At 40.2% G+C, this 26365-nt stretch overlaps 1 protein-coding gene across 1 annotated transcript in view; it reads left to right on the top strand.

The window, feature by feature from the left end:
* Positions 1–26365, top strand: part of TMEM132D (transmembrane protein 132D) — a 242444-nt gene that overhangs the window by 91835 nt on the left and 124244 nt on the right. The window contains exon 3 of the mRNA XM_030501888.1: positions 8604–8750. Coding sequence (XP_030357748.1) covers positions 8604–8750 — 147 coding nt within the window. The remainder of the gene's footprint in view (positions 1–8603; positions 8751–26365) is intronic.

Below are 26365 nucleotides of genomic sequence, written 5' to 3'. Positions count from 1 at the left end.
ACAGAGCCCCAGTACTGGCCTTTGTTTTTCAACCCTTTCTTAAATCTAAGTCTAATTTTAAAAAATTGCTGGTTGCGCAGGCTGTGCTGTTAGTGAATTTGCTGATGTTTGGTCAGGAAGGGACCAAAGGGATGTGTTGCATGGTTTTCTTTTTAAAAGCACTTTAGAAAGATACATTTCAGACCCTGCATCATATTTTTGCATTTAATTTGGAAGCAGTAGCTGGAAAGAGTCCACAGGGCTCCCAACCACTTTAAATCAGCAGGCAGCACTATTTGTCTTTGTCTTTCATTGCAGTAAGCAAACACCTTCCTTCACACCCTTGAATACATAAATATTTTGCTTTGTTTAGTATTGTTGCTCATTATTGCCAAATTATTCATTCCTGTAGGAAAAAATGCCTGGCAGCTGGGAGAGGTGACAGCAAGTCGGTGTTAGGTCACAGCACTGCCTTTGCTGAGTAGTTTGGGGTAAAAAGAGATGATGGGTTAGCTCTTCACCTTGACCTCCAGCTACCAATCTTGTGACCGTATTTCCTCTTAAGCATCTCTGTGCTTGTTTCATAACTCCTGTTGAGATTGCGGCTATGTGCAGGAGTACCCGCCTGTCCCTTAACACAATAATACCTCCTTAGAACAAAGCAAACAGTAACCATGTCGGTTGGAACAGTGGTGTCTTACCTGTCATGTTACTGAGATTTTGCCTGCTAGTAGCATGTGTTTCTGTAGTGCCACTTCAGGTTATAATGCTGCTGTTTTCCTCTTCTTCACTGCTTTGCCACTTGGCACTTTGACACTTTGGCATCACGTACAGTCCATGTGACGAAATTAGGAGGGTGTACCACCCAGGCTGCTGGCTGACACAGACACAGCATTGATGAAAGACCTGTTTCTGACTTCCCTTCATGTTGAGAGTCCCAGGATGACTGCTGCTGGGTCCCTGGGTAGGCACAGTGCTGTTCTTATTACCCATATAACTCCCAAGGTTGGCTTCCTGAGCTCTAACTCAGGGTCTTTCTAAAACAAGAAGATGCAGTTCTGCAGGCCACGAAGGGTTCTGGATCCTGCTGAGGATTGGGCCCTCTCACGGCTTGTTTAGTAAGTGAACAGAGGTCAGAATTACAAATTCTGTGTTTGTTTCTGCTTTAAATTGATTTGTATGCATTCTTTCCTTTTAATTCTCCAGAGACGTGTGCATTTTACATCTTGCAAACCATGTTTTTCATAAGGACTTTCTTTTTCAAAGCCACAGGAATAAAATCTAAATCTGTGTGTAATGCATCCATGTATACATATATATGCAACTGCGTGCATGCACATAAACTGTAAGCACAATAGGCAATTGAGGCAAATCTGAGAGAGAGATATTACAAAGGCATCTATTTTATTTAACTCCTGGTATGCACAATTCCACTTTTGAAGCTTAAATAGGTCTTGTGCCCTTTCGCTAATTAAATTTTGTTATAAATCCACCTGGGCTGTATTTCTGTACTCTCTCCATTTGAATGAGGTTGGTTTAGTGTCTGGGTGGAATGGTTTTTCCTCCTGAAATGTTAATTAGATGGAGAACATGTTATGCTTTGGAAAAGGTGCATTGCAAGCCCATAGATAAACAGATTGATTTAATTTTAATCTGCTTTCATGGTGATGCATAATGATAACTGGTTGCTGTCTCACAGGGCTGAAAACCACAGACCTTAATAAGAGTTTGTGGGTATATTATACAGCTTTAAATAGCTTATGTTGTGCTAGACCGCTCTCCATAAATTATTCCAACTCCATCAGTATCTCAGGGACTCCCGATTCTCTTCTGCTGTGGATTTTCAATCAGTGAAACTATTAGTGTAATCTGAAGAAACTTCGAAGCATCTTCTCTTAAAACAACTGACAACACTGGTTTGTACAGCAAGTATTCAATGGGGAAAACAAAACAAAAAAAGCCTTACAGAAGCCAGCTCTGCGCATTAAACCCTAGCATCCAAATCCTACCTTTTATAAGCCATGCTAGTGTTGATGATGATATTAAAAGCTGGGCATTCGGATGGTTAGTTTGAATTGTCTCACTACATGACTTTATTTTGTGATAGGTCATTCCTGTTGCACGGAGAAACCTGCCATTTTAGAATCATAGAATGGTTTAGGTTGGAAGGGACCTGAAAGATCATCTGGTTAATTTTGTTTAGTCAGTTCTAAACCAGTTTGTTTAAATGGGCTTTTCTCAACTACAATTCCTTCTATTGAAAGAGTTTCAAATATGAAGATACGTTCCTGTTAATGATCTTTATTTCTTCAGGGGTTTATGATAGATACAAATCCAGAAAGCCTTTGTACACTTGGTTTTCATCTGCTTGCTGCAAATAAGCCTTAAGTCTAACAAAACCAGGCTGAGTTCTGCCGGTTTTCTCAATGACAGACACATTTTATTTTTGACTGATGTTCAAAGAGATAAATCTCTTTCAGGCTCAAATTCTGTCCTATATTAGCTTCAGCCATAAAAAGCAGTGAAACTGCAGAGGGAGGCAAAAGAAGAGTATGTCCATAAAGTGTTTGAATTTAGCATCACCCTAATGTACGTAAAATTAAAAGTGGAAATGCTGGGAAAGCAAATTCCAACCAATCCTCCTTGCACTGCGGAGCGGTTAATTTGGTCAGCTCTGGTGGAAGTCAATAGGATAAGAAGGCTTTTGCAAAAGGAAATGACTGGGACACTGCTGATAAAAGCATTTACTCTGATTCCTCATTTGCTACAAGACCCACTGCCCCCCAGTAGCACTTGTTCCAGCACTAGCTGAGGTGGAAGAAGTGATGGCTTCTAATACCAAGAAGCTCCAATCTACCAAGGACTTCTCAAACAAGTGGAGAGTCTGCCCCAAGTAAGGGCCTGCTGACCACTGGATTACCGCTGGTTTTTGCTCTTACTAGGAAGCTTGGCTGCTCTTTTACTTTTGTTATGTCTGGTGTGCTCTCTAGCTAACATGTTCAATTCTTACTCCAGTGCTATTCATTAGTTTGCTAGCTTTTCTGGCATTTACAAACTGAGATTGTTTGCAGGGAGTGAAACTTCAGGATGCAAATGTCTCAGTGAAGTGTTGTGGTGTCAAGATGGTCTCATTTATGCAACATGCAGCAACAAAGTGACCTCAAGATACTGCAGAGGATGACTCTTAATATACTCAAAGCGTTAGCTTTTGAGACAGTGATCATTCTGCTCTTACTGAGCCAGAGACAGCTATCTGGGAATCCTTTGAATAGATCAGCTGCTTAGTCATGCTGTTTACATTTGAGAGCCCATGGGAGCATCCATTTCCCTACTGCCTGATTCTCAAGCTATGGTATTTAATTCTGGTCTTTAGAAAAACCCTGATGAGGTCTGTTGGCTCAGTCTGGAGGATGGCTGTTGTAGCTCTTCAGCTTCTTCAAAGCAACCATCAGGGGAGCTCCAGGAAACACAGACTGGATGTTTCCACCTGCAGCAGGTTGGGACCATGAATACTTTCCAGGTTTCTTGGAGGGAGTGCTTTGCTGCTGTCGTAGATCAGTACATTAGACTTTCCAGTGGATGGAAACAGACCCGATTACGACACGAAGAGCTCTGGTCAGGTCTGTTTTCTATCACATTTTACTTGTCTTTCTTTTGCAATGGACTGGTGGGGGAAGAGCCTCTCTCACTCTTGTCACTGCCGTCCAAAGATGAGGAATGTTAGTGAAGGGAAGACTGCCATCCTGTACAGATAAACACTGCTGTGGTGTCTCTCCATTGCAGGGTTAAGATTAGGCTCTGGGTAGGAAAAAGCACTAAAGATATACTGAAATAGAAACCTCCTCAAGTTATTTCTGAGGTGCTTTGGGGAGATGCGGTGACAAGGCAAATTCAGAGTCCACTGCCATGCCTGTTACATGCCTGGAAGCTCTCAAAAATATGCCCACCCCTCTGCATACAATCTAGCACCTTCTAGTCACCACTGGTAACAAGATGATAACTGTGGTAGCACCTGTGTTAACAGCCTCCCTTTGCTTGTCATTCCTTTGTTGTTGAAAGGAGCTCCCTTGCTTGGAAGGAGCATGAAAGGTTCCCACAGATCTTTGCCCTCAGCGCTCACAGCAATAAAAAACTAGATGCAGTGTCATGGGTCTAAAACATCTTCAGTTGGAGCTGTTTAGGGGTTAGATTCCTTTTTATTTGCACTTCGCTTTGGAATGCAGGGATGGGTGGTATTTGTATGCTGCATGCAGGACATTGTTAGGAGTAGAACGCGGCATGGGGAGCCCTGCCTGGGGCAGGCTATCTGCGGGTCTGCACCCTCCTTCCTTTTGATCTCTTGCACATCCTGAGGGTGAATTTGCACTTGTGCTCTCTCTCTCTCTCTCTTTGCCTTCCCTGCGGTGTTCAAACCATACACTCTGTTGACATTGTACTGTGGCGCTTAGCAGCACACGTGCTGTAATGCTGTTATTTCTCACCAGCCAGCTGTTCCACTTTATACAACACTTAAGTAACGATTTCACAGCCATTACCAGCCTGCAGTAATGACATGGGCTGAAAGCTGAGCGCTGGCTGGTTGTAAACTGCAAAACCTGGGAGATGCTAAACCAGACACTTTGATAAATGAGAGAGGACATTGCCTGCATCTTAATTGGTTGTGTTGAAGCCTCTTTTATCATCAGAGTAAACATAGTGTTTAGTGGGTCCTGGGATAGAATTGGGAATCACTATGTTTATGCACTTAGGAAATGTATTTCCTTGATTTCAGGTGTGATGTATTGATTCTAGGAGTTCCTTCTATGTTCTTTTTCTTTCTCCCTTCCTTGATTTGTACTCTGTCAGCACTGACGGGTTTTCAGGGACTGAAGACTCCCAAGTGCTTTGTTTGCCATGATTGATTTGGTGCAAGGGATGAGCTACTTATGAGTCTAGTAACTGATGTGCTGCACTGTGAGCAGTGATCCAGGGGTAAATAACAGCTTCTAGAAATAACGATGGAAGTGTTCACTTGGATCGGCTCCTTGTTTGAAAAACCCAACCACGATTGAGATATTTAATAAGTCCTTTCTTTTCTCCTCTTTTCCAAAGTAGAATCTGGCCCAAAGTGAAGTGATGGGCACAAAATACTCGAACAACTTCACTATTGACCCAGGCACAGTGTTTTAAGCAAAGGTACAATCTGTTGTACTTAGCCCGTTAACTGAGCAAATGTATGAAAAGGCTTTGGCGTACGCCTCTTGGTGTATTGCAGTTGAGAAACCTCAGTAGGCTGAACTGTGGCTGAACCGAGGGGCTGGCTGCCACAGGAGCACTCTGGAGCAGCTGAAGGGTCAAAGATGCAGCTTACCCTGTGACAGCCAGGCAGTTCAATAAAGCAGATTTGCAAGAAGTAGTTGAGCCTTGTCAGCAGCCATAGTGTTTGCACCTCGAGGATCTTCAGTTTTACCTGTTGACAAATAACATACCTTCAGTTATTACTAACCCTGTTTCATCCAGGGCATTCTTCGGTAATCGTGAGGTGCTCCTGCCATTGTAGTTGATGTAAATAAAACTTTTCCATTCCTCAACAGTGGCCAACACAGCTTCGATGTACGGTAAAGGAAAAAGGATTTCCTGGGATCGTGGAATTGAAGCTTTTGTGCTAATTATAGAAGTATGTTTAACTGATTCTTCAAAAACAGTTCCTAACCTCTTAATTCTGTAGAAAATAACAATCTTGTCACATTACTGTTTTCAAGAAAATTAGGGGTTTGGGGCTTTTAATAGATGACTAAATTAGATCTTATCAAAAGCTCTTCTAAGAAATCCTGATCCATAGACTGCAGTTACCCCAAGGAGTATATACAAGGATCTGCATTTGTTTGGAAACATCAGAAATCAGCGCAGGATGGGAGTTTGTTGTGGATAGAGTGAATGTCAGGGATAAACAAACTCAGCTTGTCTAACCGACTTTGTGTCCTCTTTTCTGGTTTACCTCATCACTCTAGCATTTAAAGAAATCCAGACAGAAAATAGGAGGATGGTATCAGTTATGTGTCTCTGTTTGTACACTTATTTTTAATGCTTTTTAAAGCCTAAGTGAGAAATTTCCTAAATTTTCAGTGTGTGGTTGTCTGCGTAGCAGTACTGAGACCCTGCACAGCTTTCTATCACAGTAAACCTACTGCATATGTGCCAGCAGAGCAGGGTAGACAGTGCTGTGGTCTAAGGCTGCTTTTTTCTTGATTCCCCACCAGTTTTGTTAATAAAACATATAAAGACATAACTGTTGTATAGTCAATATAACCTGCTGTGTGTTTTTAGGTCGGAATTGTAATATACTAGTTGCTCTTAACCTTCAGTCCTGGGAAAATGGTTACTTTTATGTAGGGCTTCTGCCTGCTTGGGTTTTCTAGGACATGTACTCTTTACCCCCTCCTGCCCTGAAGTCTTGCCCAGGAGAATTAAAGGGACAAATATCTTTGTCTGGGACCGTGGCGCTTAGCAGCACACGTGCTGTAATGCTGTTATTTCTCACCAGCCAGCTGGTGTCCCAGACAAAACCTGAAGGGCCAACGCTACAGGATGAGCTCCAGGCATGTATGGCTTTGTGAAACGAAATCAGCTGCTCTCTTGCAACCCATCCCTGGCTGCGAGCAATTTGTTTGCTGTCCTGTGCTAGAGCTCAGCACAGTGACTTGGCTCCGTTGAGACAGCTGCCTTCTCAAACACATAAGCCCAGCTAGGTGACACAAATCCTACATGGCGCCTTCTCATCAGCCATGATCAACTGTTGGAGAGACAGCGACCACATTAGACAGCTTGAAGGATGGGTATGAGTTTGCTAATCATGGCCAGCTTAATTTGCAAAGATCTGAGCCACCCTCATTTGCCTGTGAATGGGAATGATTTTTCTGTCGTTGGTCTTGGTTCACACCTTTCTTGAGGTGGATAGAAAGGCGGCGCCAGATGCTGGTCACTGGGAATAGCAAAAGACTTGTACCAAAAAGCGTTTCACCCGGATGGCCCGGCCTTTTTCTGTCACCCTCTCTTTCTCCAAGGTGCCAGGAATGCAGTTTAATTTCCACTCTTCTTTAACCATTGATCTGGTCCTGAGGGATGTTTGTGGTGTACGAGCAGTAACTGCACCTGCTTCAAGTACATTTTGTGAAATCAGCATAGCGGAACTTGAGCAGAAATTGGCAGCCTTCATGTATTAATCCCTCCAGGTGTGCGAAGGAAATTACCGCCACCGTTATTGAGTTAGTGGTAGAAGAAATGAGATATAACCCTTTTTGTCCAAGATGGTTGAAAGGAATCCTTTGGCTTTTTATTCTGAAAACATCTGTGTGGATGTTGTCCTTCAAAGATTTCAGAAGTAATTTCGTGCGGAGGCAGAGCTGATAGCGCTTGTTTTACTGATATTAGCATCTCTGCATGGCAGCAGCTGTTTATACAAAAAAATCACATACCTTCTTGTTTTTTTGCCCAGAATTGAGAACTTGCCATAACAACGAATGGATTTTGTGTATGAGATTTTAAGCAAATATAATTAAACTGTCATTTCCTGACAGCTCATATGTGAGGCTGTTTGACCACAATGGACTTTTTGTTTTTGTAAACACATTCACAACCCAAAAGTTAACACCACCAGAAACTCTCCTAATTCTGTAAGTTGGCCAGTGATAGATAGCTGTGGACTAATTCAGTCGTGCCTTAAGATATATATTTAGATATTTAGTTAAAGAAAGGGAGAGGGAGGAAAACAATTAAGGAATGCAACACCTGCTGAGAGTAAGTAAAACACATTTAAATATATATATATGTATATATATAGTTCATCTTTTCCACTGGTTATTTGAACCCAGAAGCACTATGCTAACACAAGAGAACCAGAAAATACTTCTCAGTTGGAGTCAGTTCAGTTGTCATGACTGTAACATTTTGTCACACAGCTTTTCCTGTTGTTTAACCTCATCCATAGAAAACACACTTCTGAGGAAACCAGTCATTTTTGGAAAAAATCAGAATATTTCTGCATATTTTTAGGATCAGGGCTGATAGAACAGTTAAACCCAACAGTATTAAAAGAAAATGAAGATGTTGTGGACTCAGATAATGAAAGATGGAGCAAAGATATGAAATGTCATCTTCGAGTAATCTGGGGAGGGGGAGAAGAAAAAGTAGATTTTGCTTGTAATGTGAGACCTAGCAATGGCTCCTCACTCCAGGTTTAAGCCCCAGCAACAACCTGACTTCTTTTGTCATAAAAATGGTACTTCCCTCTCCAATACAATAACTTCTAGTTAAGGGAGAGCCATAACATGTCCAATGGTGTGCACAGTGTGGATAATGGAAGCACAGGAGTGAGGAGCGTGCTCCAGAACCAATCTACTCCATAATTTAGCTATGACTAAAGCTGTAATTACTGTAGTTCAATAAGATTTCTATCTTGATAACATTTCTTCAAAATATGGAATTCTTAATTAATTCTCTCATCTCTTTTCCTTGTAACACTGTTGAACTCTAATGAGTGGTAGCATTTTCTGTGGGGCAGTAATGAGAAAATAATGAGGAAATAAGTAACAGATTGAGCTGACATTCTGTATCTAATTGGTGAAATATCCTCTTGTTCATCCTAGGGCAAAGGTGAAGAAAGGGGTGAACGTTTTCAGTGTAAGAGCCAGCAGCCCGTACTTGTGGGACATCAGAGAGAGCGTGGATTATACCGGGAAATACGCACCAGCTGTTATTGTTTGCCAGAGGAAATCTGCTGCCTCTGAAAACAGGTAGGTCACAGCAGCCTCTCTTCACAACCTAACGGCTGTTTTTCCTTTTCAGAGCATTTTGCCATGATTTTAATAAGTTTTATTATAATGCAAGCCAAAAATGCTTTTGGAAAAGCTGTGCCTGTATCTTGGAGTGCATTGCTGATTCTACCATGTACATTTCACAAAAAAAATGTTATTCCATCCTAATAGTCAAAGGAAGTTTAAACTAGCAGGAAATATTGTTTTCACAGAGTGTTTCCTATCTTAAAATTTGGTTGTGATTAGTGTAAACTCTTCAAATTATTTGCATTATAGCAAGGGGCGATCATAGGGCCGGTTTTGGTGGGGTTTTTTGTTTGAGTGTTGGGTTTTTTTTGTAGTTCTTGCTTGGGACTTTGGGGGGGTTACAGAATTACAGAATGGTTTTTGTTTTGGCTTGGGGACTTTTGTCTGTCTGTTTTTTCTAATCTAGAGGAAACTAAAATGCACTCCAAGTATCAAACCCACATTTTTGTTGGTGAGTTTGATATGAACGCATAATCTGCAGAAAGGAATAGATTTTCCATTTCCATTGTGCAGCAGTGCACATAGGACAATGACCTGTCTTAAACAGCCTTCATCTGACAGGTGGATGTTCCTTCTCCAATCAGAACTGATTGCTTTAATGAGTACATTTCTATATCAGTTGCTGCTTCTTTTTCATTGTTTCTGGAGCTGTGAATATCAAGTGCATATTTATAAGGCTCTGACTGACTGCCTATGTATTGCGTTTGGCATTGCTGTTAGAAAACTTGCATATAACATGGAGTTTTGTGCTATGATTTACTTCTGAAATTTGACAAAATCTTAGAGGCTTTGGGGATTTATTATGTGGTTTAGAATGTTTAAACAAATACCCTCTGAACCTAATAACTAGGAAGTTTCGTGTCTTTGCAATCTGGGTATATGGAAAAAGGAGGAAGGGAAGCATTTCCCTTCATAATCATAACATAAATCACTTTTTCTGTATTATAACTCAGATTCTACACTATTTCTCTGCTATAATGTCCTGAATTTTCTCATTTAAGCCATATATTGTCATATACCTGACTGAATTTTATTGGTCAAAGAAGCAATGCCAAGGTCAGAGCTTCCTACTGTCTAGCACAATCTGTCAGACAGATTCTTTAAAATCCCAGTTCAAAGCTATTTGAAGACAGTGTGAATATTTTCATTGACTGAAATGGGCATTGGATCAAACCCAAAGATTATTTCAACAATGAGTTTTCCATCACACTTTATCTTGTTGGGTCCATGCAGTGCATTTGCCTGATTTCCCTTCCTCATCAGGAAAATACAATGCAGCCTCATGGGTGAATTGAAGCTTGGCAGCTTACTTCCGTTCAGTATTCAGCTTTCAGCAGCAAGCTTTCCAAATGGCTCCTTGCACACAAAAAAGTAAATTATGATGTCACCTGTCATGCAGTATTTGTGGATTTTGTGTACTTTCACATGCTGAGTATGATCATTGCTTCATGTTTATTAAAAGAAATATATATTCATATAAGATTTTACTGGAAAGAAAATCAAATGAAGATATATGTGTGTAACTTCTGGTTTGGCTTATTCCATATGAGTTCCCAGTTGAGATTTGTAGTTTTCTCACTTTCAAGAACTTCTTCCTCATTGTTTGTGAACAAATATAAATATTTGCAATGTATTATTCAGTATGTTGTTTTCCTCATTAAATTTAGTCGCATCTGTTTTGCTATTCATTTTAAGAAGATGAAGCATTATATGGGTAAGGGGAGTGTGCTCAGTGTTTTTGGGAAAACTTCATTTTCCTTATCTAGATGCGTTTGTTGTCACTATATTTGCACAAGGAATAATAGCTAAATATTGATGTCTCTTACCAAATTGTTTGCTTCCATAGTTCAATTAGGAACTTGACAAACTCTGTTTGCATATTGTGTAATTACTCCTAAAAATCAAGGGATCTGATCACGTGAATGCAAAGGTGGCAATGTTAATTAACTAAAGATTCGGTACCTTCGTGCTTCTGGTAGTTTTACATGGATCAGAAAATAGTGTTAATAAAGCTAACTTACTGTGACAGGTGTAATTTCATGGATTAAGGAGGCACTTGTGCAAGTGACAGAGTCAACCAAGATGCTAGAGCATTCTCTATCGGAGTTTGAGATATATCCATCATTTTGATTGGAGAGGTTTTGGCACCGCAAGCTTATTGTAACAGGATTACTATACAAATATTATCACAGCCAGCAGGGTGTTTTAGAATGAATATTAACAGCAAATATTGTGAGTCTGTGTGAGAATAACTAATTAAGCCCATCTGTCAAATATGATTTGAAGTTCTCAGTGCCTTGCTTATTATGGGCTTGCAACAGTGTTCCAAATTAACGGTGAAGCAATTATAAAGTTCTCCCCAATTCTTCTGATTTCATTCTCGGGCAATAATCATTTTGTAACACTCTCAATCGTGACCCATGAGATCATTAGATGGGCTTACTTCTTGTAGCATCTGTACAGCGCTACTTCTCTGTGAAGCATCTATCTTCCATCCCGCTGTTTTCATGCAGGTGACCAAAAAAACTCAAATAGAAAATGGTGTGATGGGAATTAACCAGAGGCTCAGAAATGTGACTTGGGAAACACTAAACAGTGAATCAGGGAGATACATCCTGGTATGAGCCACTTACTCCCTTTGGAAGTTGGCTGATCTTTCTTTTTCTTAATTCCTCATGTAATGAGGTGAATACACTTGAAAGATGAGATTAAAGGAGTCCTGCATTTTCTGAATGTTTTCTTGGATTGGTGCTTTTTCTCCTTGTACCTGAAACTGAGCATCTCTGCTGCGCTAGTGATGATTGAGAAGAACAGCCAAAAGTGGAAGATCTGGGATCCTGTCTGTTCTCCTGTGTTTCCTGTTGGACTGGAAGCATCCCGGGTGGGATGGGTTTGGGAAATTACTGAAGTGGCTAAAGATGCAGATATACTGGATCTGTTCTGGTATGATACTCATGGGTGTCACGATCCTCTTGAAATACTTTCTTCCTGTTTATATTTTTGTGTACAGAAGTTTGTTATTCCATTGAAGAATACATTGTTGTTTTCTGTGCTTGTGGCAGGAATGAAGCCATTGATCCAAGCAAATGCAAAGTAATTCTAGACAAAACTTGGCCATCTCTGGGTAGAACCTTAATGTCTGAATGTGGCCACTTACTGCCTCATCTCCAGATGTATTCGAACTATGTCATGGATAAGCTTTGCTCAGCAATTTCCTTTTCCCTGTGCTTATTGTCGGAAATGTTACCAAGGTAGTATTTCTTTTGATACTTTTCCGCTTGTGCTTTTGAGTTACAGTTCTAATAGCATTGAAGGAGTTACCAGCTTATGCTGCCTGAAACCAGATGTTGGTCCTGCTCTTTCTAGAGAAACTTATTTTCATTTTCAACTACGAGTGACTGAATCAGTCTGTGATAATATTGACACAGTAAGAGACAATGACAGTATTTTCTGGGCTGTATCCCTCATTGTTCCTTTGTGTCTCATTTTTTATGATGCCGTATTTTAATGCTTAATTTTCTTAACATTTTATAATACAAGAAATTAACTCAATATTAGATAATAACAGGGGACAGGAAAATGTGTGGCAGCATTGCCTTTGATTTTCCTACACAATACATTCTTTTTATTACATTTACAACATTATCCTTAGTGCCCTATATTTCTTATTTTCAATTCTAGTTATTTAACATTTAGTTTTCATGTTGTAACAGCAGTGAGCTACTGCCTCATTCTCTTACTTGTTGCATCTGCCAGTACATTTGATAGACTCTCAAGAGTGCTATAATCCTAAAATGCTTCTGAAACAACAAAAGCAACAAATTTGACATAAATAACAGCCTAATAGCCACAATAATTGCATTATGTCTCTTGCTGGTGTTCATCAAAATGCTTCATAAAAATAGTTTTATGGTTTAGATCACCATTAATTTTTTCCCTTGCTGTTTCTGTGCTCACATGACTTTAGCAACTAGAGGTATATTATTGCTGGGAAAGAAAATTTTCTGCTCAATGGAATTAGAGAAAAGATGAATGAAGTAGCAAAAATAATTCCCAGTGTATTTTGTCCCATCACATCATGTGTGATTCCCATGAGCTTCAGTTTATCGTGAAGATACCAAAGCAAGAAAAAGACTGTAGACATCATACATGCTTTCTGGTAGGATATATTTAAGTATGATATCAAAAGGATGGACAGACAGAGGGGGTGGAGGGTTGGGTTAGGCTGATACTTCCAAGGCATATGGGTAATGATCAGCTGCAAATGTATTTATCCTGGGTAGCTTTAGCACTTCATACTGTGTGCCGTTTGGGTTTTTCTTTTACTTTCCTGTGTTGTTTGAAATCTCTTGGGTTCTAACAGTTTATATGTTGTGGTGATGTGAAAGTACTAAACATCTCAGAAGTCATGTTTACATCCCGCTGTTTGAAGGCTATTAGTCACAAAGTTCCATTTCTCGTTTCATTTTAAAACTTAAATGTGCCCTCTGAGAGAGAACCCTTTGAGATTTTGAGGCAAAGTAAATTGGTGTGAGCCAAGCCTCAGCGCATCATTCTTTTACATGCTGACCCACTTTTTTCATTTTTTCTGAGAACTATTTTATTTATCAAGAAGTGCAGAATCTCTCTTGAAATCATCCTACTCGATGCTAATAGACTAGAAAAAAGGTTTATGGTTATCATCTTGAAGCAAATCAAAAGAAAAGAGATGAAATATTAACCAACAACTATTAGATAAAGGCATTAGTAGCCAACTTTTCCACCTGTTTGAAAGAGACTTATTCATTTAAAAACAAAAGGCTTGCAGGAAGGCACTTCAAAGACATGCAGATAACCGTCTGGCGTCTTAAGGGTGGACTCTGCTCCTCTGTCTCTGACATTTACATGAAGGAGATGCCACAGGGCAATTCAGCTGTCATTGTGAAGAAGATTCCCTTTTATCTCAGCTGAATTTTAGGGTTCTCCTTAGAGAACAAGGCTATTCCTGTGTTCTTGTCTTTGTGAGCATGTTACTGGAAATGGGAAAAGTGACAATTAGCATTGAATTGCTGACTCTGCCTTTTGAAGGAGTTAAAATAATTCCCTCATTTGGAGATTATCCTTTAGAAATACTGATGTACAGTTAGACAGCATTTACCATCTCTTATTGGCTTGTGGTTGGTAATGCTCAGGACTACATCATTGCTATATGCATACCATTTTAAGGAAAGTGGTTAAAGGGAAGTACCCCTTAATAGTTCAGAACAGGACTGAACAGCATGACTGTGCTCAAAGGAATTGTCTAGAGGCAGTCTTCCGAAGATACTGTAATTGTTCAGATTAAGTAATCTGACTCTAAAATCTGCAAACAATAAATAATGTTAGGAGTTTAATCCCCTTTCATTGAGAATTCTTGGCATGCAGAACTGGGAATGAAATAATTTGAGGGAAACAGTCTAAGCCTAAGTACTTTGCTGACAGAAGTCAGAGAGTGAGCTGATGATTCACAGACATGGTGGGGTGTTTTTGTCCTCTCTTCTCTCTTTCTCCTTAGGTGATATGTAGGTGTTTTATGGGTATTTCTGCCACCTCCATTGTCGAGGATATGCCTTTGTGTTATCCTGGTGTAATCCAATGTGATTAACATGATTTTAAACTTGAGGAGGAATGATTTCCCCTAAGAACCTTAAGGGTTCATCATCATGCTTGCTCTGTGTTTGTGGTACTTAGCACTGTAGTCCTTAAACCTTTAGTAGCCCCAAAGCTCAAAATAACAATTCCAGTGGGACAAACCCAGTTTGCTGCCTATCACAAAATAGATCATAGGTGAGTAATCTCCTGTCTATTAAAAATCTAATATTAAATGCAAAAATGTGTCTTGTGAAAGTATCTCTAATGGTGCTGTTGATTTTCTTTTCCTTGGAGGAAATTTTGTAAGAAGTAATACAAATTACTGAGAGAGTTGGAAGGTGAGTGGATGACTTTCATAGAATCATAGAATCATAGAATTGTAAGGGTTGGAAAGGACCTTAAGATCATCTAGTTCCAACCCCCCTGCCATGGGCAGGGACACCTTGCCCTAAACCATGTGGCTCAAGGCTCTGTCCAACCTGGCCTTGAACACCGCCAGGGATGGAGCATCCACAACCTCCCTGGGCAACCCATTCCAGTGCTTCGCCACCCTCACTGTAAAGAACTTCTTCCTTATATCTAATCTAAACTTCCTCTGTTTAAGTTTGAACCCATTACCCCTTGTCCTACCACTACAGTCCCTAAGGAAGAGTCCCTCCCCAGCATCCTTGTAGACCCCCTTCAGATACTGGAAGGCTGCTATGAGGTCTCCACGCAGCCTTCTCTTCTCCAGGCTGAACAGCCCCAACTCTCTCAGCCTGTCTTCATATGGGAGGTGCTCCAGCCCTCTTATCATCCTCGTGGCCCTCCTCTGGACTCGCTCCAACAGCTCCATGTCCTTTTTATGTTGAGGACACCAGAACTGTACACAGTACTCCAAGTGGGGTCTCACAAGAGCAGAGCAGAGGGGCAGGATCACCTCCTTCGACCTGCTGGTCAGGCTTCTTTTGATGCAGCCCAGGATACGTTTGGCTTTCTGGGCTGCAAGCGCACACTGCCGGCTCATGTTAAGCTTCTCGTCAACCAACACCCCCAAGTCCTTTTCTGCAGGGCTGCTCTGAATCTCTTCTCTGCCCAGCCTGTAGCAGTGCCTGGGGTTGCCCCGACCCAGGTGTAGGACCTTGCACTTGGCTTGGTTAAACTTCATAAGGTTGGCATCGGCCCACCTCACAAGCGTGTCAAGGTCCCTCTGGATGGCATGAGCTGAGCCTGAAAATATGCCTGTTGCTGTTGAGGCATGGGGGTTCCCATGTTTTGGATGAAAAAAGTAATTAAATCTAGTTAACATGTGGAAGTCAACAGACAGCAAAGTGTGGATCGAAAGGTTAGCAGAATGATGTAATACAATTTAGCATCCATATACCTAGTAAAACTAATCCTAACTAAATTACAACTGCAAGTACAAAGCTGAAGTTCACTGGGCATTTGAGTATGACTTAATGTATGGATTTATTGATGACATGGACGAGCCAGGATTGCAATATTAAAGATCTATGGTTGGTTTATACAAACTCGTAATGCAGATGTAACTCATCCTGTAATTATTTTGCCTTGGTCACTTCTTGGCCTTTTAATCACCTCTAATGGGGGTAAGAAAGTGCTGCTGCCCCAGCTTCATATTGGTGCAGAGGGGACGTGGGCTATACTTTAAGGCAGTACTGACACTAATACACCACATCACCTATTAGAGTTTATGTGCATCCAACGAAATGGAGTGACACAGCAGGAAGCTGCCCTGAGCTTACCACTAAGACAATGCAAAAGCCAGCAGTGGGTTGTTTTATGACCCCTTGTAGCTGCGCGAGCCCTAATAACTTGTGTCACATGGGAGGTGTGTCTTCTCCTCATGTGCCAGCCAGTCCATTGAGAGTCAACTAGTACCAAAGGCTGCTTGTTTTTTTTCTAGTCAGAAAAAGCCTTCCCTCCCAGTTTACATAGAGTTCTCAGGAACTAGCAGTGTGTGTTAGACCTCTTTTTGAAGAGTTTCTGTTGGCTTCTATGCCAATAGAAGAAATTGGGCTTTGTTAGGATAGTAAGATGTCTTATCTTTGTGGGCATCATTGATTCCACCATACATACACACAGACATATATAAAAATCGGCAACAGGACAGAAAACTGAGGTGTAAGATTCCATAGGCAGAGCTGTCTGTGTGATCATTGGATATTTTGGGTTACACAGAAGGAGTGTGTAATGTGATTCATTCCTCCCTCTGCATGGCAATCTGCAACAACAAGCAGTACTTCCACCTCTACCAACACACTCCTCCTTCTGCAAACATTTTCCAACCTAGGATGTAATCTGGAGTATAAATTTTTAGTGTTATATAGAGCTGTTTTAATGTTCAATACACTTTCAATTTGCACCTCTGAATCTTTCAATTTGAAATCATCCTCACTGTGTAAGTTTATGAATCATGTGTTTTATATATGATAGCTTGACACAAAAGTGAGCATAGGAATGCATAGAAAAGATGTTATGTAAGATGTTAGACAAAACTACATTTCAGAGTGTGTAGGAGTGGGGAGCCAGGCTGTATCTTCTACGGCAAATAAGGGAGCCAGCAAGCCTGGCTTGTTGCGCAATTCTTTGGAAAAGTACAGGGATCATTACAGGGTACATTTCCATTTGTTACTCAGGAACCCTGAGAGCTTTTCCATGCAAGAAGCACAAATATGACTTCATATTTGGTACACTTTAAAATGTGAGTAACTGACAGCTCTGCTGTTTTGCCTTTGATACAAGCCCAGCCTAGGCTGGTCCTGATGCAGTCACAAGCCCTAGCAGATGTACTCAGCTGATACAGAGCCTGTCTGCCACTTACTGTCACTCCTGTTGATGGTACAAAGAAGACAAAGGGATCAGTTGGCTGTGATGTCTCTGTAGCTGAAATTCATTGTCAGGGTGGTAGTTGAGGGACTGTCTGCACTTATGTAAATGTGTTAATATTATTCTTTGTTTCAGGGATCACCTGAAGCTAATATTCAAATGTGCAATTACTTGAACAGATGACTACTATCTCCATCTTTTCTTGACATAAATTTTTCTCTGGTATCTTGCAAGAGCACGTGCCTGCCTCTTCCTCAGGTTTAACTGAAATGCTTGTAGAATACCTTCAATATTAACAAGTTACTGTATTTTTTAAAGTCTTGATGCACTGGAAGCTTTCCTAAGTCCAAGTTTTGTTAATTTCAGCACGGGGTCTGAGGAACAGGATAGTTATTCAATTTATACCACCGAAAGTGAGACTGTATTACTTTCATCTTCTATTTCTTACACTACCTTTCTAAATCAACTGTAAAATCAATCCCAAAGCATCTGTTTCTGATACTAATATAATTCCCATTTCAGCTATACCTTAATGCACCGGAGTCTCCATAGGTTTCTTTATAACAGCTTTGGCAAGTGCAGATGTGTTCTTACCCCGTATTAAAGATGAAGACGTTACCAAGAGACCAAGAAATGGAAGTCTGTGTGGCACAGGGTAGTGCCATGTGGAGATAAATTGGCCAACTTGAGTGTGACACGGTACAGCCTCTTAGAAAACAGGCCTATATCATAGCATACATAACACATCACTGTGAGCTCATGAGAATGTAAAGTGCAGAGTAGAACATCTTCATTTTCAGTTTATTTAAATCTTACATTTAATTTATACTGGAAAGCAAATAATTAGCTTGAATAATTTTCAATCCAATTAATCTATTCCTAAGTGGCAAATATTGTACCTGGAAACAGATCGATTATGAAGTGTTTCCTCTGAGATGCATTTTCCTGTTAATGCTTGAAGCAATTAATTTTCTTACAGGCACGTGCAGATCTTTGCATGAAGTAGTGAAGGCAAGGAAAGCAAAAGGCATACAAGAGAACAAAAGGCAATAATAAAATATGAAGATCACTACAGAAATAATAAAAATAATGTGTGTACAGTGTGTTACATATGTTGTACATACATCATGCCATTGCCAGCATCCATAATAGAGAAGCTTTCAAAATTTCAAAGCAGAAATTAGGACATCTTAGAATTAATCTTTCATGCATATTCATTAAAACCAGTCTTTCTTACATGAACACATGGTACTCCTTCCATAGGATTATAGGCAGAGGAGAATTTGGCAGACAAACTCCGACAAGTCTCTATATGTTGTATTTTTCAAGATAATGTCTCCCCCCGCCCTGTCACCCACTGAGACTTACAGTTTGGAAAAATGTGGGTAGATTTTTATAGTGAAAACAAAGTGCAGTTTTGCATCTTGGATGCAGAATCCAAAGTTCATCCTAATATGCAAACAGTACATCCCTTGCCAGATTTTAAGTCCTCGCTTGAAAGCATAAGAAACATCACAATGTTCTTTTATTTTTAAAATGTTTATTTGCAATTCTAAATATCTTTTAATATGAACAGACAATGCTGTTCTAAACCCGACTGCGCATGCCAAAATGGCTACAATTTTAGCTTGGTTTTCCCCTAAAGTTTCAATCAAGACATACCCCTGACATGAAAATTTATATCTGAGTAGCTTCATTTTTGGCAAGATTGTCAGGACTGCACAACAAGTAGTTTTGAATGGTCTTAGTTATTTTTGTAGCTATCAAACCCACAAATAATATATTCCCATACTCTCACTGATATCTCTATTTTATGTTAGAGGTACACATGCGGACTCAGTGTAGACATACTGTCTACATTACAATTCTTTTTCAGTTCTAATGGATTGAATCAGGTCTGATTTTATGCACATTCAATACCAAGAACTCTGGAAGAGAGGGGTTGTGGGTGTATACTATATTTGGTGTATGTATCTTATTGAGATAAACCCCTGACTTAGTCCTTAAGAGTCTCAAAGAGAATTACAGTGTCTTGATGAAAAATTACCATTTATTAAAAAAATCAAAACTTTGTTCTCATAAATGACTTGAATCTAAATCTTGTTTGCAGTGGCTCTAAGCAGCAGATGATCAAGGATTTAGCTGGCTCTAGTGCATGGGGATAAATGTATAGTTCTAGAGATGCAGCCCTTCCGATCAAGCCTTTGAGATGATGGGAACTGGCAATTGTTTTGCAAAAGCAGTGTTTTGCTCTTTTGCTTATCCAAAGTAGATTTCTCGTTTTTGCACTATCATCATGCTTATGTAACTCCCTAGTAAAATATCTCCTGTTTAGGGGTTTAAGGGATTAATCTTGTTTACAAAAAGAAATGCTGCTTGTGCTCCTTGGATAAACCACAAATAAAGATTTTACTCTGCGATTGTAATCGCTACGTGTAAACACATTGAGAAAGTCCTAATGAACTGCTAATGATAATCCAGATGCTTCCATCAGAAGAATTAAGTTATAAAGGAATGCACAATTACCAGGCAGGTGAAAACTCTTAGGGGAATTACTTTCTGGCAAGCACAGTGCTGTGTATCTGGATCTGCTGGCCAGCTGGGGTGGAGGATGTCACTCTCATCCCCCTTTCATTTGAGAGATTGACCATTTATTTTTCCATACCAAAAAAATACAATAAATGGAACTTTTGAAAGTGGAGAAGAAAGAATTATGTTAGGGGCAGAGTAAAGAAAGCAAATATTTAGATGAAGACTAAAAGAAAAAGTAGTATGTGTATTACGAAGATCCTTGCAATGCTAACACAGGAAGGACTAAATTACATTGCTTCATTTGCCACCCTGACATTCTTTTAATGTAGTTTTAATAAATGCATTTGTTTTTCTATATTGCCAGTTAGATTAGTCTATAAATCCTTCTTAAAGGTTTGGTAATAACCGTTACAGCACTTCACGGATGGATGTTCATGCTGTGGTGTTTGGCCAGGTTGCCCACGTCTGCAGACCTATGGATACTCTGCCCTTCCCACTCTTTAAGAGCCTGCCTCTTAGCCAAGGTGCCAGAGAGGGATTTCCAAGAATCTAAGGAAGAGTTGTGGCCATTCACTCACATGTGAGCAGAGCAGAATTGTTGTGTTTGAACCTTTGTTTGGCTCTATCTGTATTTACCTTTTCTGCAGAGCTGAGTCAGAGATGGGACATTATCAGAGCAGATGTGTGCTGGGTGCTAATGAAGCATTGCCAGAACACTGCCAGAGAGGGAAACTGGGCAGTGGGTTAGGGAGAGGGAAGGGAATGCTGCCTTTCTGATGGCAGAAGGGGGGTTCAGGATGGATATTGGTTCAGTAGCATAGTGTGCCTGACCCTCCTGGCCAAGCCGTGAGCACTGATGTCCTGGTGACAACAGATCGGCTGTGACGAGCTGCCTGCTGCCTTCCTTTAAAACCAGGGCAATTACCCACTGCACCGTGGCGTGCTGTGGGGAAGGTTACCCAGAGCTATTTTAAACAGTCACCTCCCAAGGAACAAGCAATCTGAAGATTGTTGTTTGAGCATCTGCCTGTGGGGCAACATTCCTCTAAATACCGTTTTTCATGGCAAGATCTAAGTCACTCGGATGCTCTGGTTTTCAGTAGCAAAAATCTGTACTTAAATCGTTCAGAGAAGTAGCATTTTTGGTCTGTGAGTGTGCAGAACTCTCCTGGTCTAAAATTAGAAAGTCAATTTGTCTGTTAAGCCAGGGGAACAAGAAGCTCTACATGCCCTCTGAAATTAGCAATGAAACGAGCTGTATTGAGCTCAACTATAGCTTTACACCTTCGGGGCAGTGGCTGGAACCAAGATAGACAATATTTCTCCAGGCTGTCACAGTTATTTTACAAGAGAAAAAAGGAGGAGGGGGAGGAGAGAGTTGCTTTGGTCTGATCTCTAAATGAAATAACCAGCTGAACTTTTAAAATCATCCAGAAGATTAAAAGACACTTCAAACAGTCTACTGTGTCAAGTTTTAATTTATTCTGCTGAATATCTCTTCCTTAATTGTCACAAAACTAAGACATTAAAGTTAACAGAGTCGTATGCTCTGTTAAAAGGTGCTGTTACTGTAGAGGAAGGTGTTACTGGAGAACAGCAGTGCAGAGGGAGGTCTTTCATGTAGTATATACCTAGAAAAAAAGAAGTAAGACAATAATGTAATGCTTTTGATTTTCTGTGGATAGTATTTGGGAAGGATTTAGCCTTACTATAGGCATGTGAGAATCTCTGTGGTTTTTCTTATAGTAGAAGCGAGTGCCATTGCAAAGAGTTGCTCAGAGAGGCATTAAGTAAATGTGAAGGTGCTGACCATAAGCAGCTTGAATTCCCACAGTCTTCCGCAAAACTTGAGCCTAGAGATGTAAGGATTTGGAAGACTCCGGAAACTTTGATGGAAAAAACATGACTTAGCTGCAAAGAAGGGCACGCAACTTCTGCTGGGTTTTACCCCCAAGGGCCTGGGTAGCAACTGAAGAAGAAGGTAGTACAGCTGCATATCGAGCCTCGAGAATTACTTCTATGGCTAATAAATAATTCAAATTAAGTTACATATATGTATGCATTATTAGGTGATTGCAATTTCCATATATTGCAGATTAAATCCACCTGAAAATTGTGCTGTGCTAACCACATCTCAGTGAATGTGCATCAAGATGTCAAGTTAATTTTTCAAGCTTTTTTCTCCTGAAATCCCAGATTTTTTTCTGTAGCTACGTTAGGTCTTAAATTTACATACTGTTTCTGCACTCTGTGGATATTACTTTTTTGTTTATACGTCCACGATATTCATGCTTTCTATGTTTAGCATTATAATATTCCTCTTATTTTAGAAAGATGTCAACAGGCAAATACGTACGTTCAAGTACTTTAGCATGCTGTGCAGATCCATCACTAATAATAGGTGCATGATGCTTTTTTCCAATGTATAGAATTTATGCTTATTTATGTCATAAATCCAGCTAGCAGTACTATACATGTGCTAACTCAGGTCTACGTTCATCATTTTTAATGAAGTAAATAAAGCAAGTAACTACAGCTAGGTCAATTTCTCCTGAATTTCATTGTTTTTTCTTTGGGGGAAAAAGGGGGATTTTATCCAGGCTTTCCAAGGAAATGAGCCTTATGTTACAATGCTGCCTGTGCATGTGTGTTTGAAATTTGACAGCAGCAGAGCTGGCTCAAAGATGGTTATACTCTTACACATTTCATAAAAGTATGCAGGCAGTAGAGGAAAAAGACATTAGAGAATCCCCAGGCAGCTGAATTCTTATCAATAGCCAATTATGTAAGGATCTTCAATAAGAGCTTGTACTTTCTTGGACACGAGAGTCAATCAACTGTGAGACAGATCTCTGTAGGAAACTCCATCCTTATGGAGCTTCTTATTCATGCTTATGTAATTTCCAGAAAATCTTGCCTCGGTAGTGCGGACCTGGCTTCAGTGCATAACAACTGACGGTGTGTTGTAATGTTGAAAGGGCCCTTTGTCAAAAATAAAATAGGCTGGATTTGGAGTTCAGTAAAGATTCCACTTTGATGTATCCTAAAAGGAGGAAGGGGCAGTTGTTAGCCTAAAATGTCTAATCAAAATGGTAACGGTGTGAAGCTTTTGTATTTGTTTGAGTGGAGCCTTTGACCCAGAATAATAGTAATTATGTTTGTGTTTTAATTTAAATGCTCCTAAATCTTCTAGGCTTTTTGTCACCAGGAGCTCTTCCTGAACTGGGTCATCTCTGCTGGGATGCTAACAGTCCCAGTGAATCCTGCAGTGTGTTCTCTTTCCCAAGCACAGCTGGGAATGCTGGAGATAAGGAATTAGGTAGCAAACAGTCACAGAAGCAGGCACGAGATGCCTGTGGGAGCACAGGGAGGTGGGTGCTCTGGGAGCTGCTGCTGCGTGTTACAGAGGGGTCCAGAGATACCTTGTCATGGCAGGGCCCGTGCAGACACAGCACACTGTAGCCCCTCTTCGGAGGAGCTGTGTCTTAGCTGAGACCTGTGACCGCAGGCCTGTCATTCCAATCAGTGAGATATGCTGTACAGGAGATGGGACTGGGAAAAAGCTAAAAGCCATGGCTCTGGAAGCCAGATGTAAAAATTCTCTTTCACTGGAATGCAGGGCAGGCATCTGCACTGCTCTTGGCTCTGCTGTTCAGTGCCAGTACAGGAGGGCTGTGTTCTCCACTAGAGCTGGGCTATATTCTCCACTATATGAGAACATGAGCACTGTAGTCTAACACTCCTAATTCCAAGGGCTGAATCTACCCGGCTGCTTAACAAGGAGCTACAGCTGCATCCTGACCTGAGTAACAACTTCACTACTCTGTGCAGCTGCCTTTTTAATCCTTTCTTCATTTTCCCATGAATTAGTCTTATTTATAAATGCATGTCTCCTTGTAGCACACTCACAATTGAGAGCTGCTAAAACATGGTTCAATATAATCCTACTGAGAAAAGACCCTGGGTGAAGAGGTTCAGGGCAGAGGAGTTGTACGGGGTTAGGACAAGCAGTGGTAATTGCTAGTCCCTGTTCCTCTGAGGCGAGAAAGTTTCGTGCTTACACCTCTGTTTGCTACTTGCTCAGTTTCTCAGGAGCATGTGAAAGCAGGTGATGTATCTGGAGTTTGAGAAGCACGGGGTTGGTTAAATGGCTTTTGGTACTAACAACTGTACTTGGTTCTGCCTGACAGCAAGAGAAAGGACTAGGCAGAATGAGCCCTTCAGAAGTTACTATTGTCTGAACCCTGCAGTTCCTCCTGAACTGTGCTGAATGTGACAGTGTTCACTTTGAAGAGCATATAGACAGGAGCTGTGGCATGGAGACACACCCTGCTACCTCTCTCTGACTCCAAAATCTAAAGTATATATTTTCTCAAGTGGAAAAGATCTTAGTAGGAAAATGGAAGTCAAATCTTCAAGGTTAAAAAGTTCTGTCTAACCTTTCACATTATTGCTCAGATTTGTTTTTTAAAGTTAATAAACCACATGCATTCACCTCATAGAGCTACTTTCCTCCCTAACAAATTGCTTTTATTGTTAAAACTACAAATTTAGGCATTGTGATCAATACTATCATTTTATGAGCTGTCAGTAAAGGGACTTGAAGATGCAGCTTTGCTTGATTGCCTACGAATAAAGATTGATCAGCCCTGCTGCTTCTGCTGTATAGATCTTGGGTTGATTCACATACAGTATACAAAGCAAAACACTATCACCTCATCCCTCTTCAAAATCACATAGTCAATAGCTTTTTCCCTGTGCATTTCTGCAAGCACTTGAGAGTACAACCCCGATTGATGTTACAAAGGGCAAAGGGGAGGAACATGTTTTGGTGCTGGGACCTTTCCTTGATAGAAAAATCTGATTTTAGTTCCAAACTTTTCTTGGTTCCTTAAACAAAAGGTATTGAACCAACATTGTTAGCTTTCACTATTTCATGTTTTCTATTATTGTTTTTTGTAAATGAAGCTATGGAAGAGTGTGAGATAACAAAAGACTGCTGGCCCACTGCAACTGTGGAATCTCATGAGGCACTTCGGGCCAGCAGCCAGTGTCATGGGCTACTTCCATTGCACCAGTCAGAGAAGGCAGATTGTTTTACAGGAAAATGAAGTCTTTGTATATACTGTTGTCAGAGAGTTTGCTGGACATAATGATTTCCAATGGAAAAAAAAAAAGAGTAGTGATTGAGCTATTTTATTGTATATATTCAATTGCCAACTGTAAGTATTGCTGTATTTATATACTGCTTCTCCTTTGTGACCTGACCTTACAGGGTCTATACAGTTACAGTTTCTATAGCCAATGCTATAGAAATATTATGTTACTTCCCCAAAATGGCTTATTGAAAGTCCCAGAGAACATGGCAAGCCAACAGGTACAGCCCAGCAGCAGCACTGTGCTCAGGGTGACCTTAGATGAGTGATAATGCATTTATGGCTTAGTTTTTTCACATGTAAAAGCGGGGACAATAACACTGTCTAGATCTTAAGACTGAAGTGATAATATTAAGCATTACATGCTTAGTGTATATAAAACCTTTTGAAAACCTTGGATGGAAGGCTTATAAAAAACAAATACAGAGATATAGTGAACATCATTCTAACAGTCCTGTACTTAAGTATTGGTTTTCACTGAATCTTTTCCTTAGGCACATTAACTTTGCTTTTATAGTCTATCAGGAAGCACCGTATTTAGCTCTCCCTGTTCAAGGTTCACTGACCTATAATCCTACTGAAATGGAGTGGAAAGCCCATAAAAATTTCCCTGCATTTGCACTCAAGTGGCATATGGCCATGGCGTTAATTAAAAAAAAAGAGAAGAGAAAAAAAGTGATAGTCCTCTGGTCTCCATGGAGACTGAGCCTACCGACAGGGGTGGGAGTGGGAAATATTTTCAATCTCAGGTTGAAAGGCAGAGATCAAAAGTTGTTCTGGTTAAAATGCTGCACAGATGTCAACATGGCAAGTAGAACGATAAAGCATTTTGCACAAATACTTTGTAAAATGGTTTGGATATGAGATTAAGAGGAAGTTTCCTCTACTATTTTTAATGAGTTACTGGAATAGAACTTGGGGTATATTGTCTATACTTTTGTCAAATTTCTACCAGAATGCATAAGTCAAAAAGTATGATACCCATCCTGGCAATAAGGAATTCTTGTTTTACAAGGTTATGTTCAAATTCTTTTGGGGGATCATAAAAACTAAATAAAATCCAGCAGAAATTGAGACATTCCACATGATTAAGATGTCTGGCTGGCAAAGAAGCCTATAAAACAAGCTTTCCCAAATGCCTTAGGAAGGAAAGAGTGAGAAAGAGAACTACATGAAAAGGATTCCCCCAAATGGGAAGCAAACTTGTTTTTGTTGATAGCTACTAAATTTGGTTCAGTGCTGTTTTTTCAGTCATTTGCAGAAGAGGAAAGAATGGATGATGAAGCATTACTGGAGGGAAATAAAAATCACATTACTGGTTAAATGCAAAATGAACTGCAGGAAAGAATGAACTTTGTAACTTTTTGTTCCCAGATGACTATAGAAGTAGCATATTGGTGACATCCAAAAATCATGTTTTGCATGATATTAGCAAAAATG

Source organism: Strigops habroptila, chromosome 11 (genome assembly GCF_004027225.2).
Source record: "Strigops habroptila isolate Jane chromosome 11, bStrHab1.2.pri, whole genome shotgun sequence".
Taxonomy (NCBI): domain Eukaryota; kingdom Metazoa; phylum Chordata; class Aves; order Psittaciformes; family Psittacidae; genus Strigops; species Strigops habroptila.
Note: the sequence above shows the minus strand (reverse complement) of the source record. Positions and strands in the feature narration are given on the sequence as shown.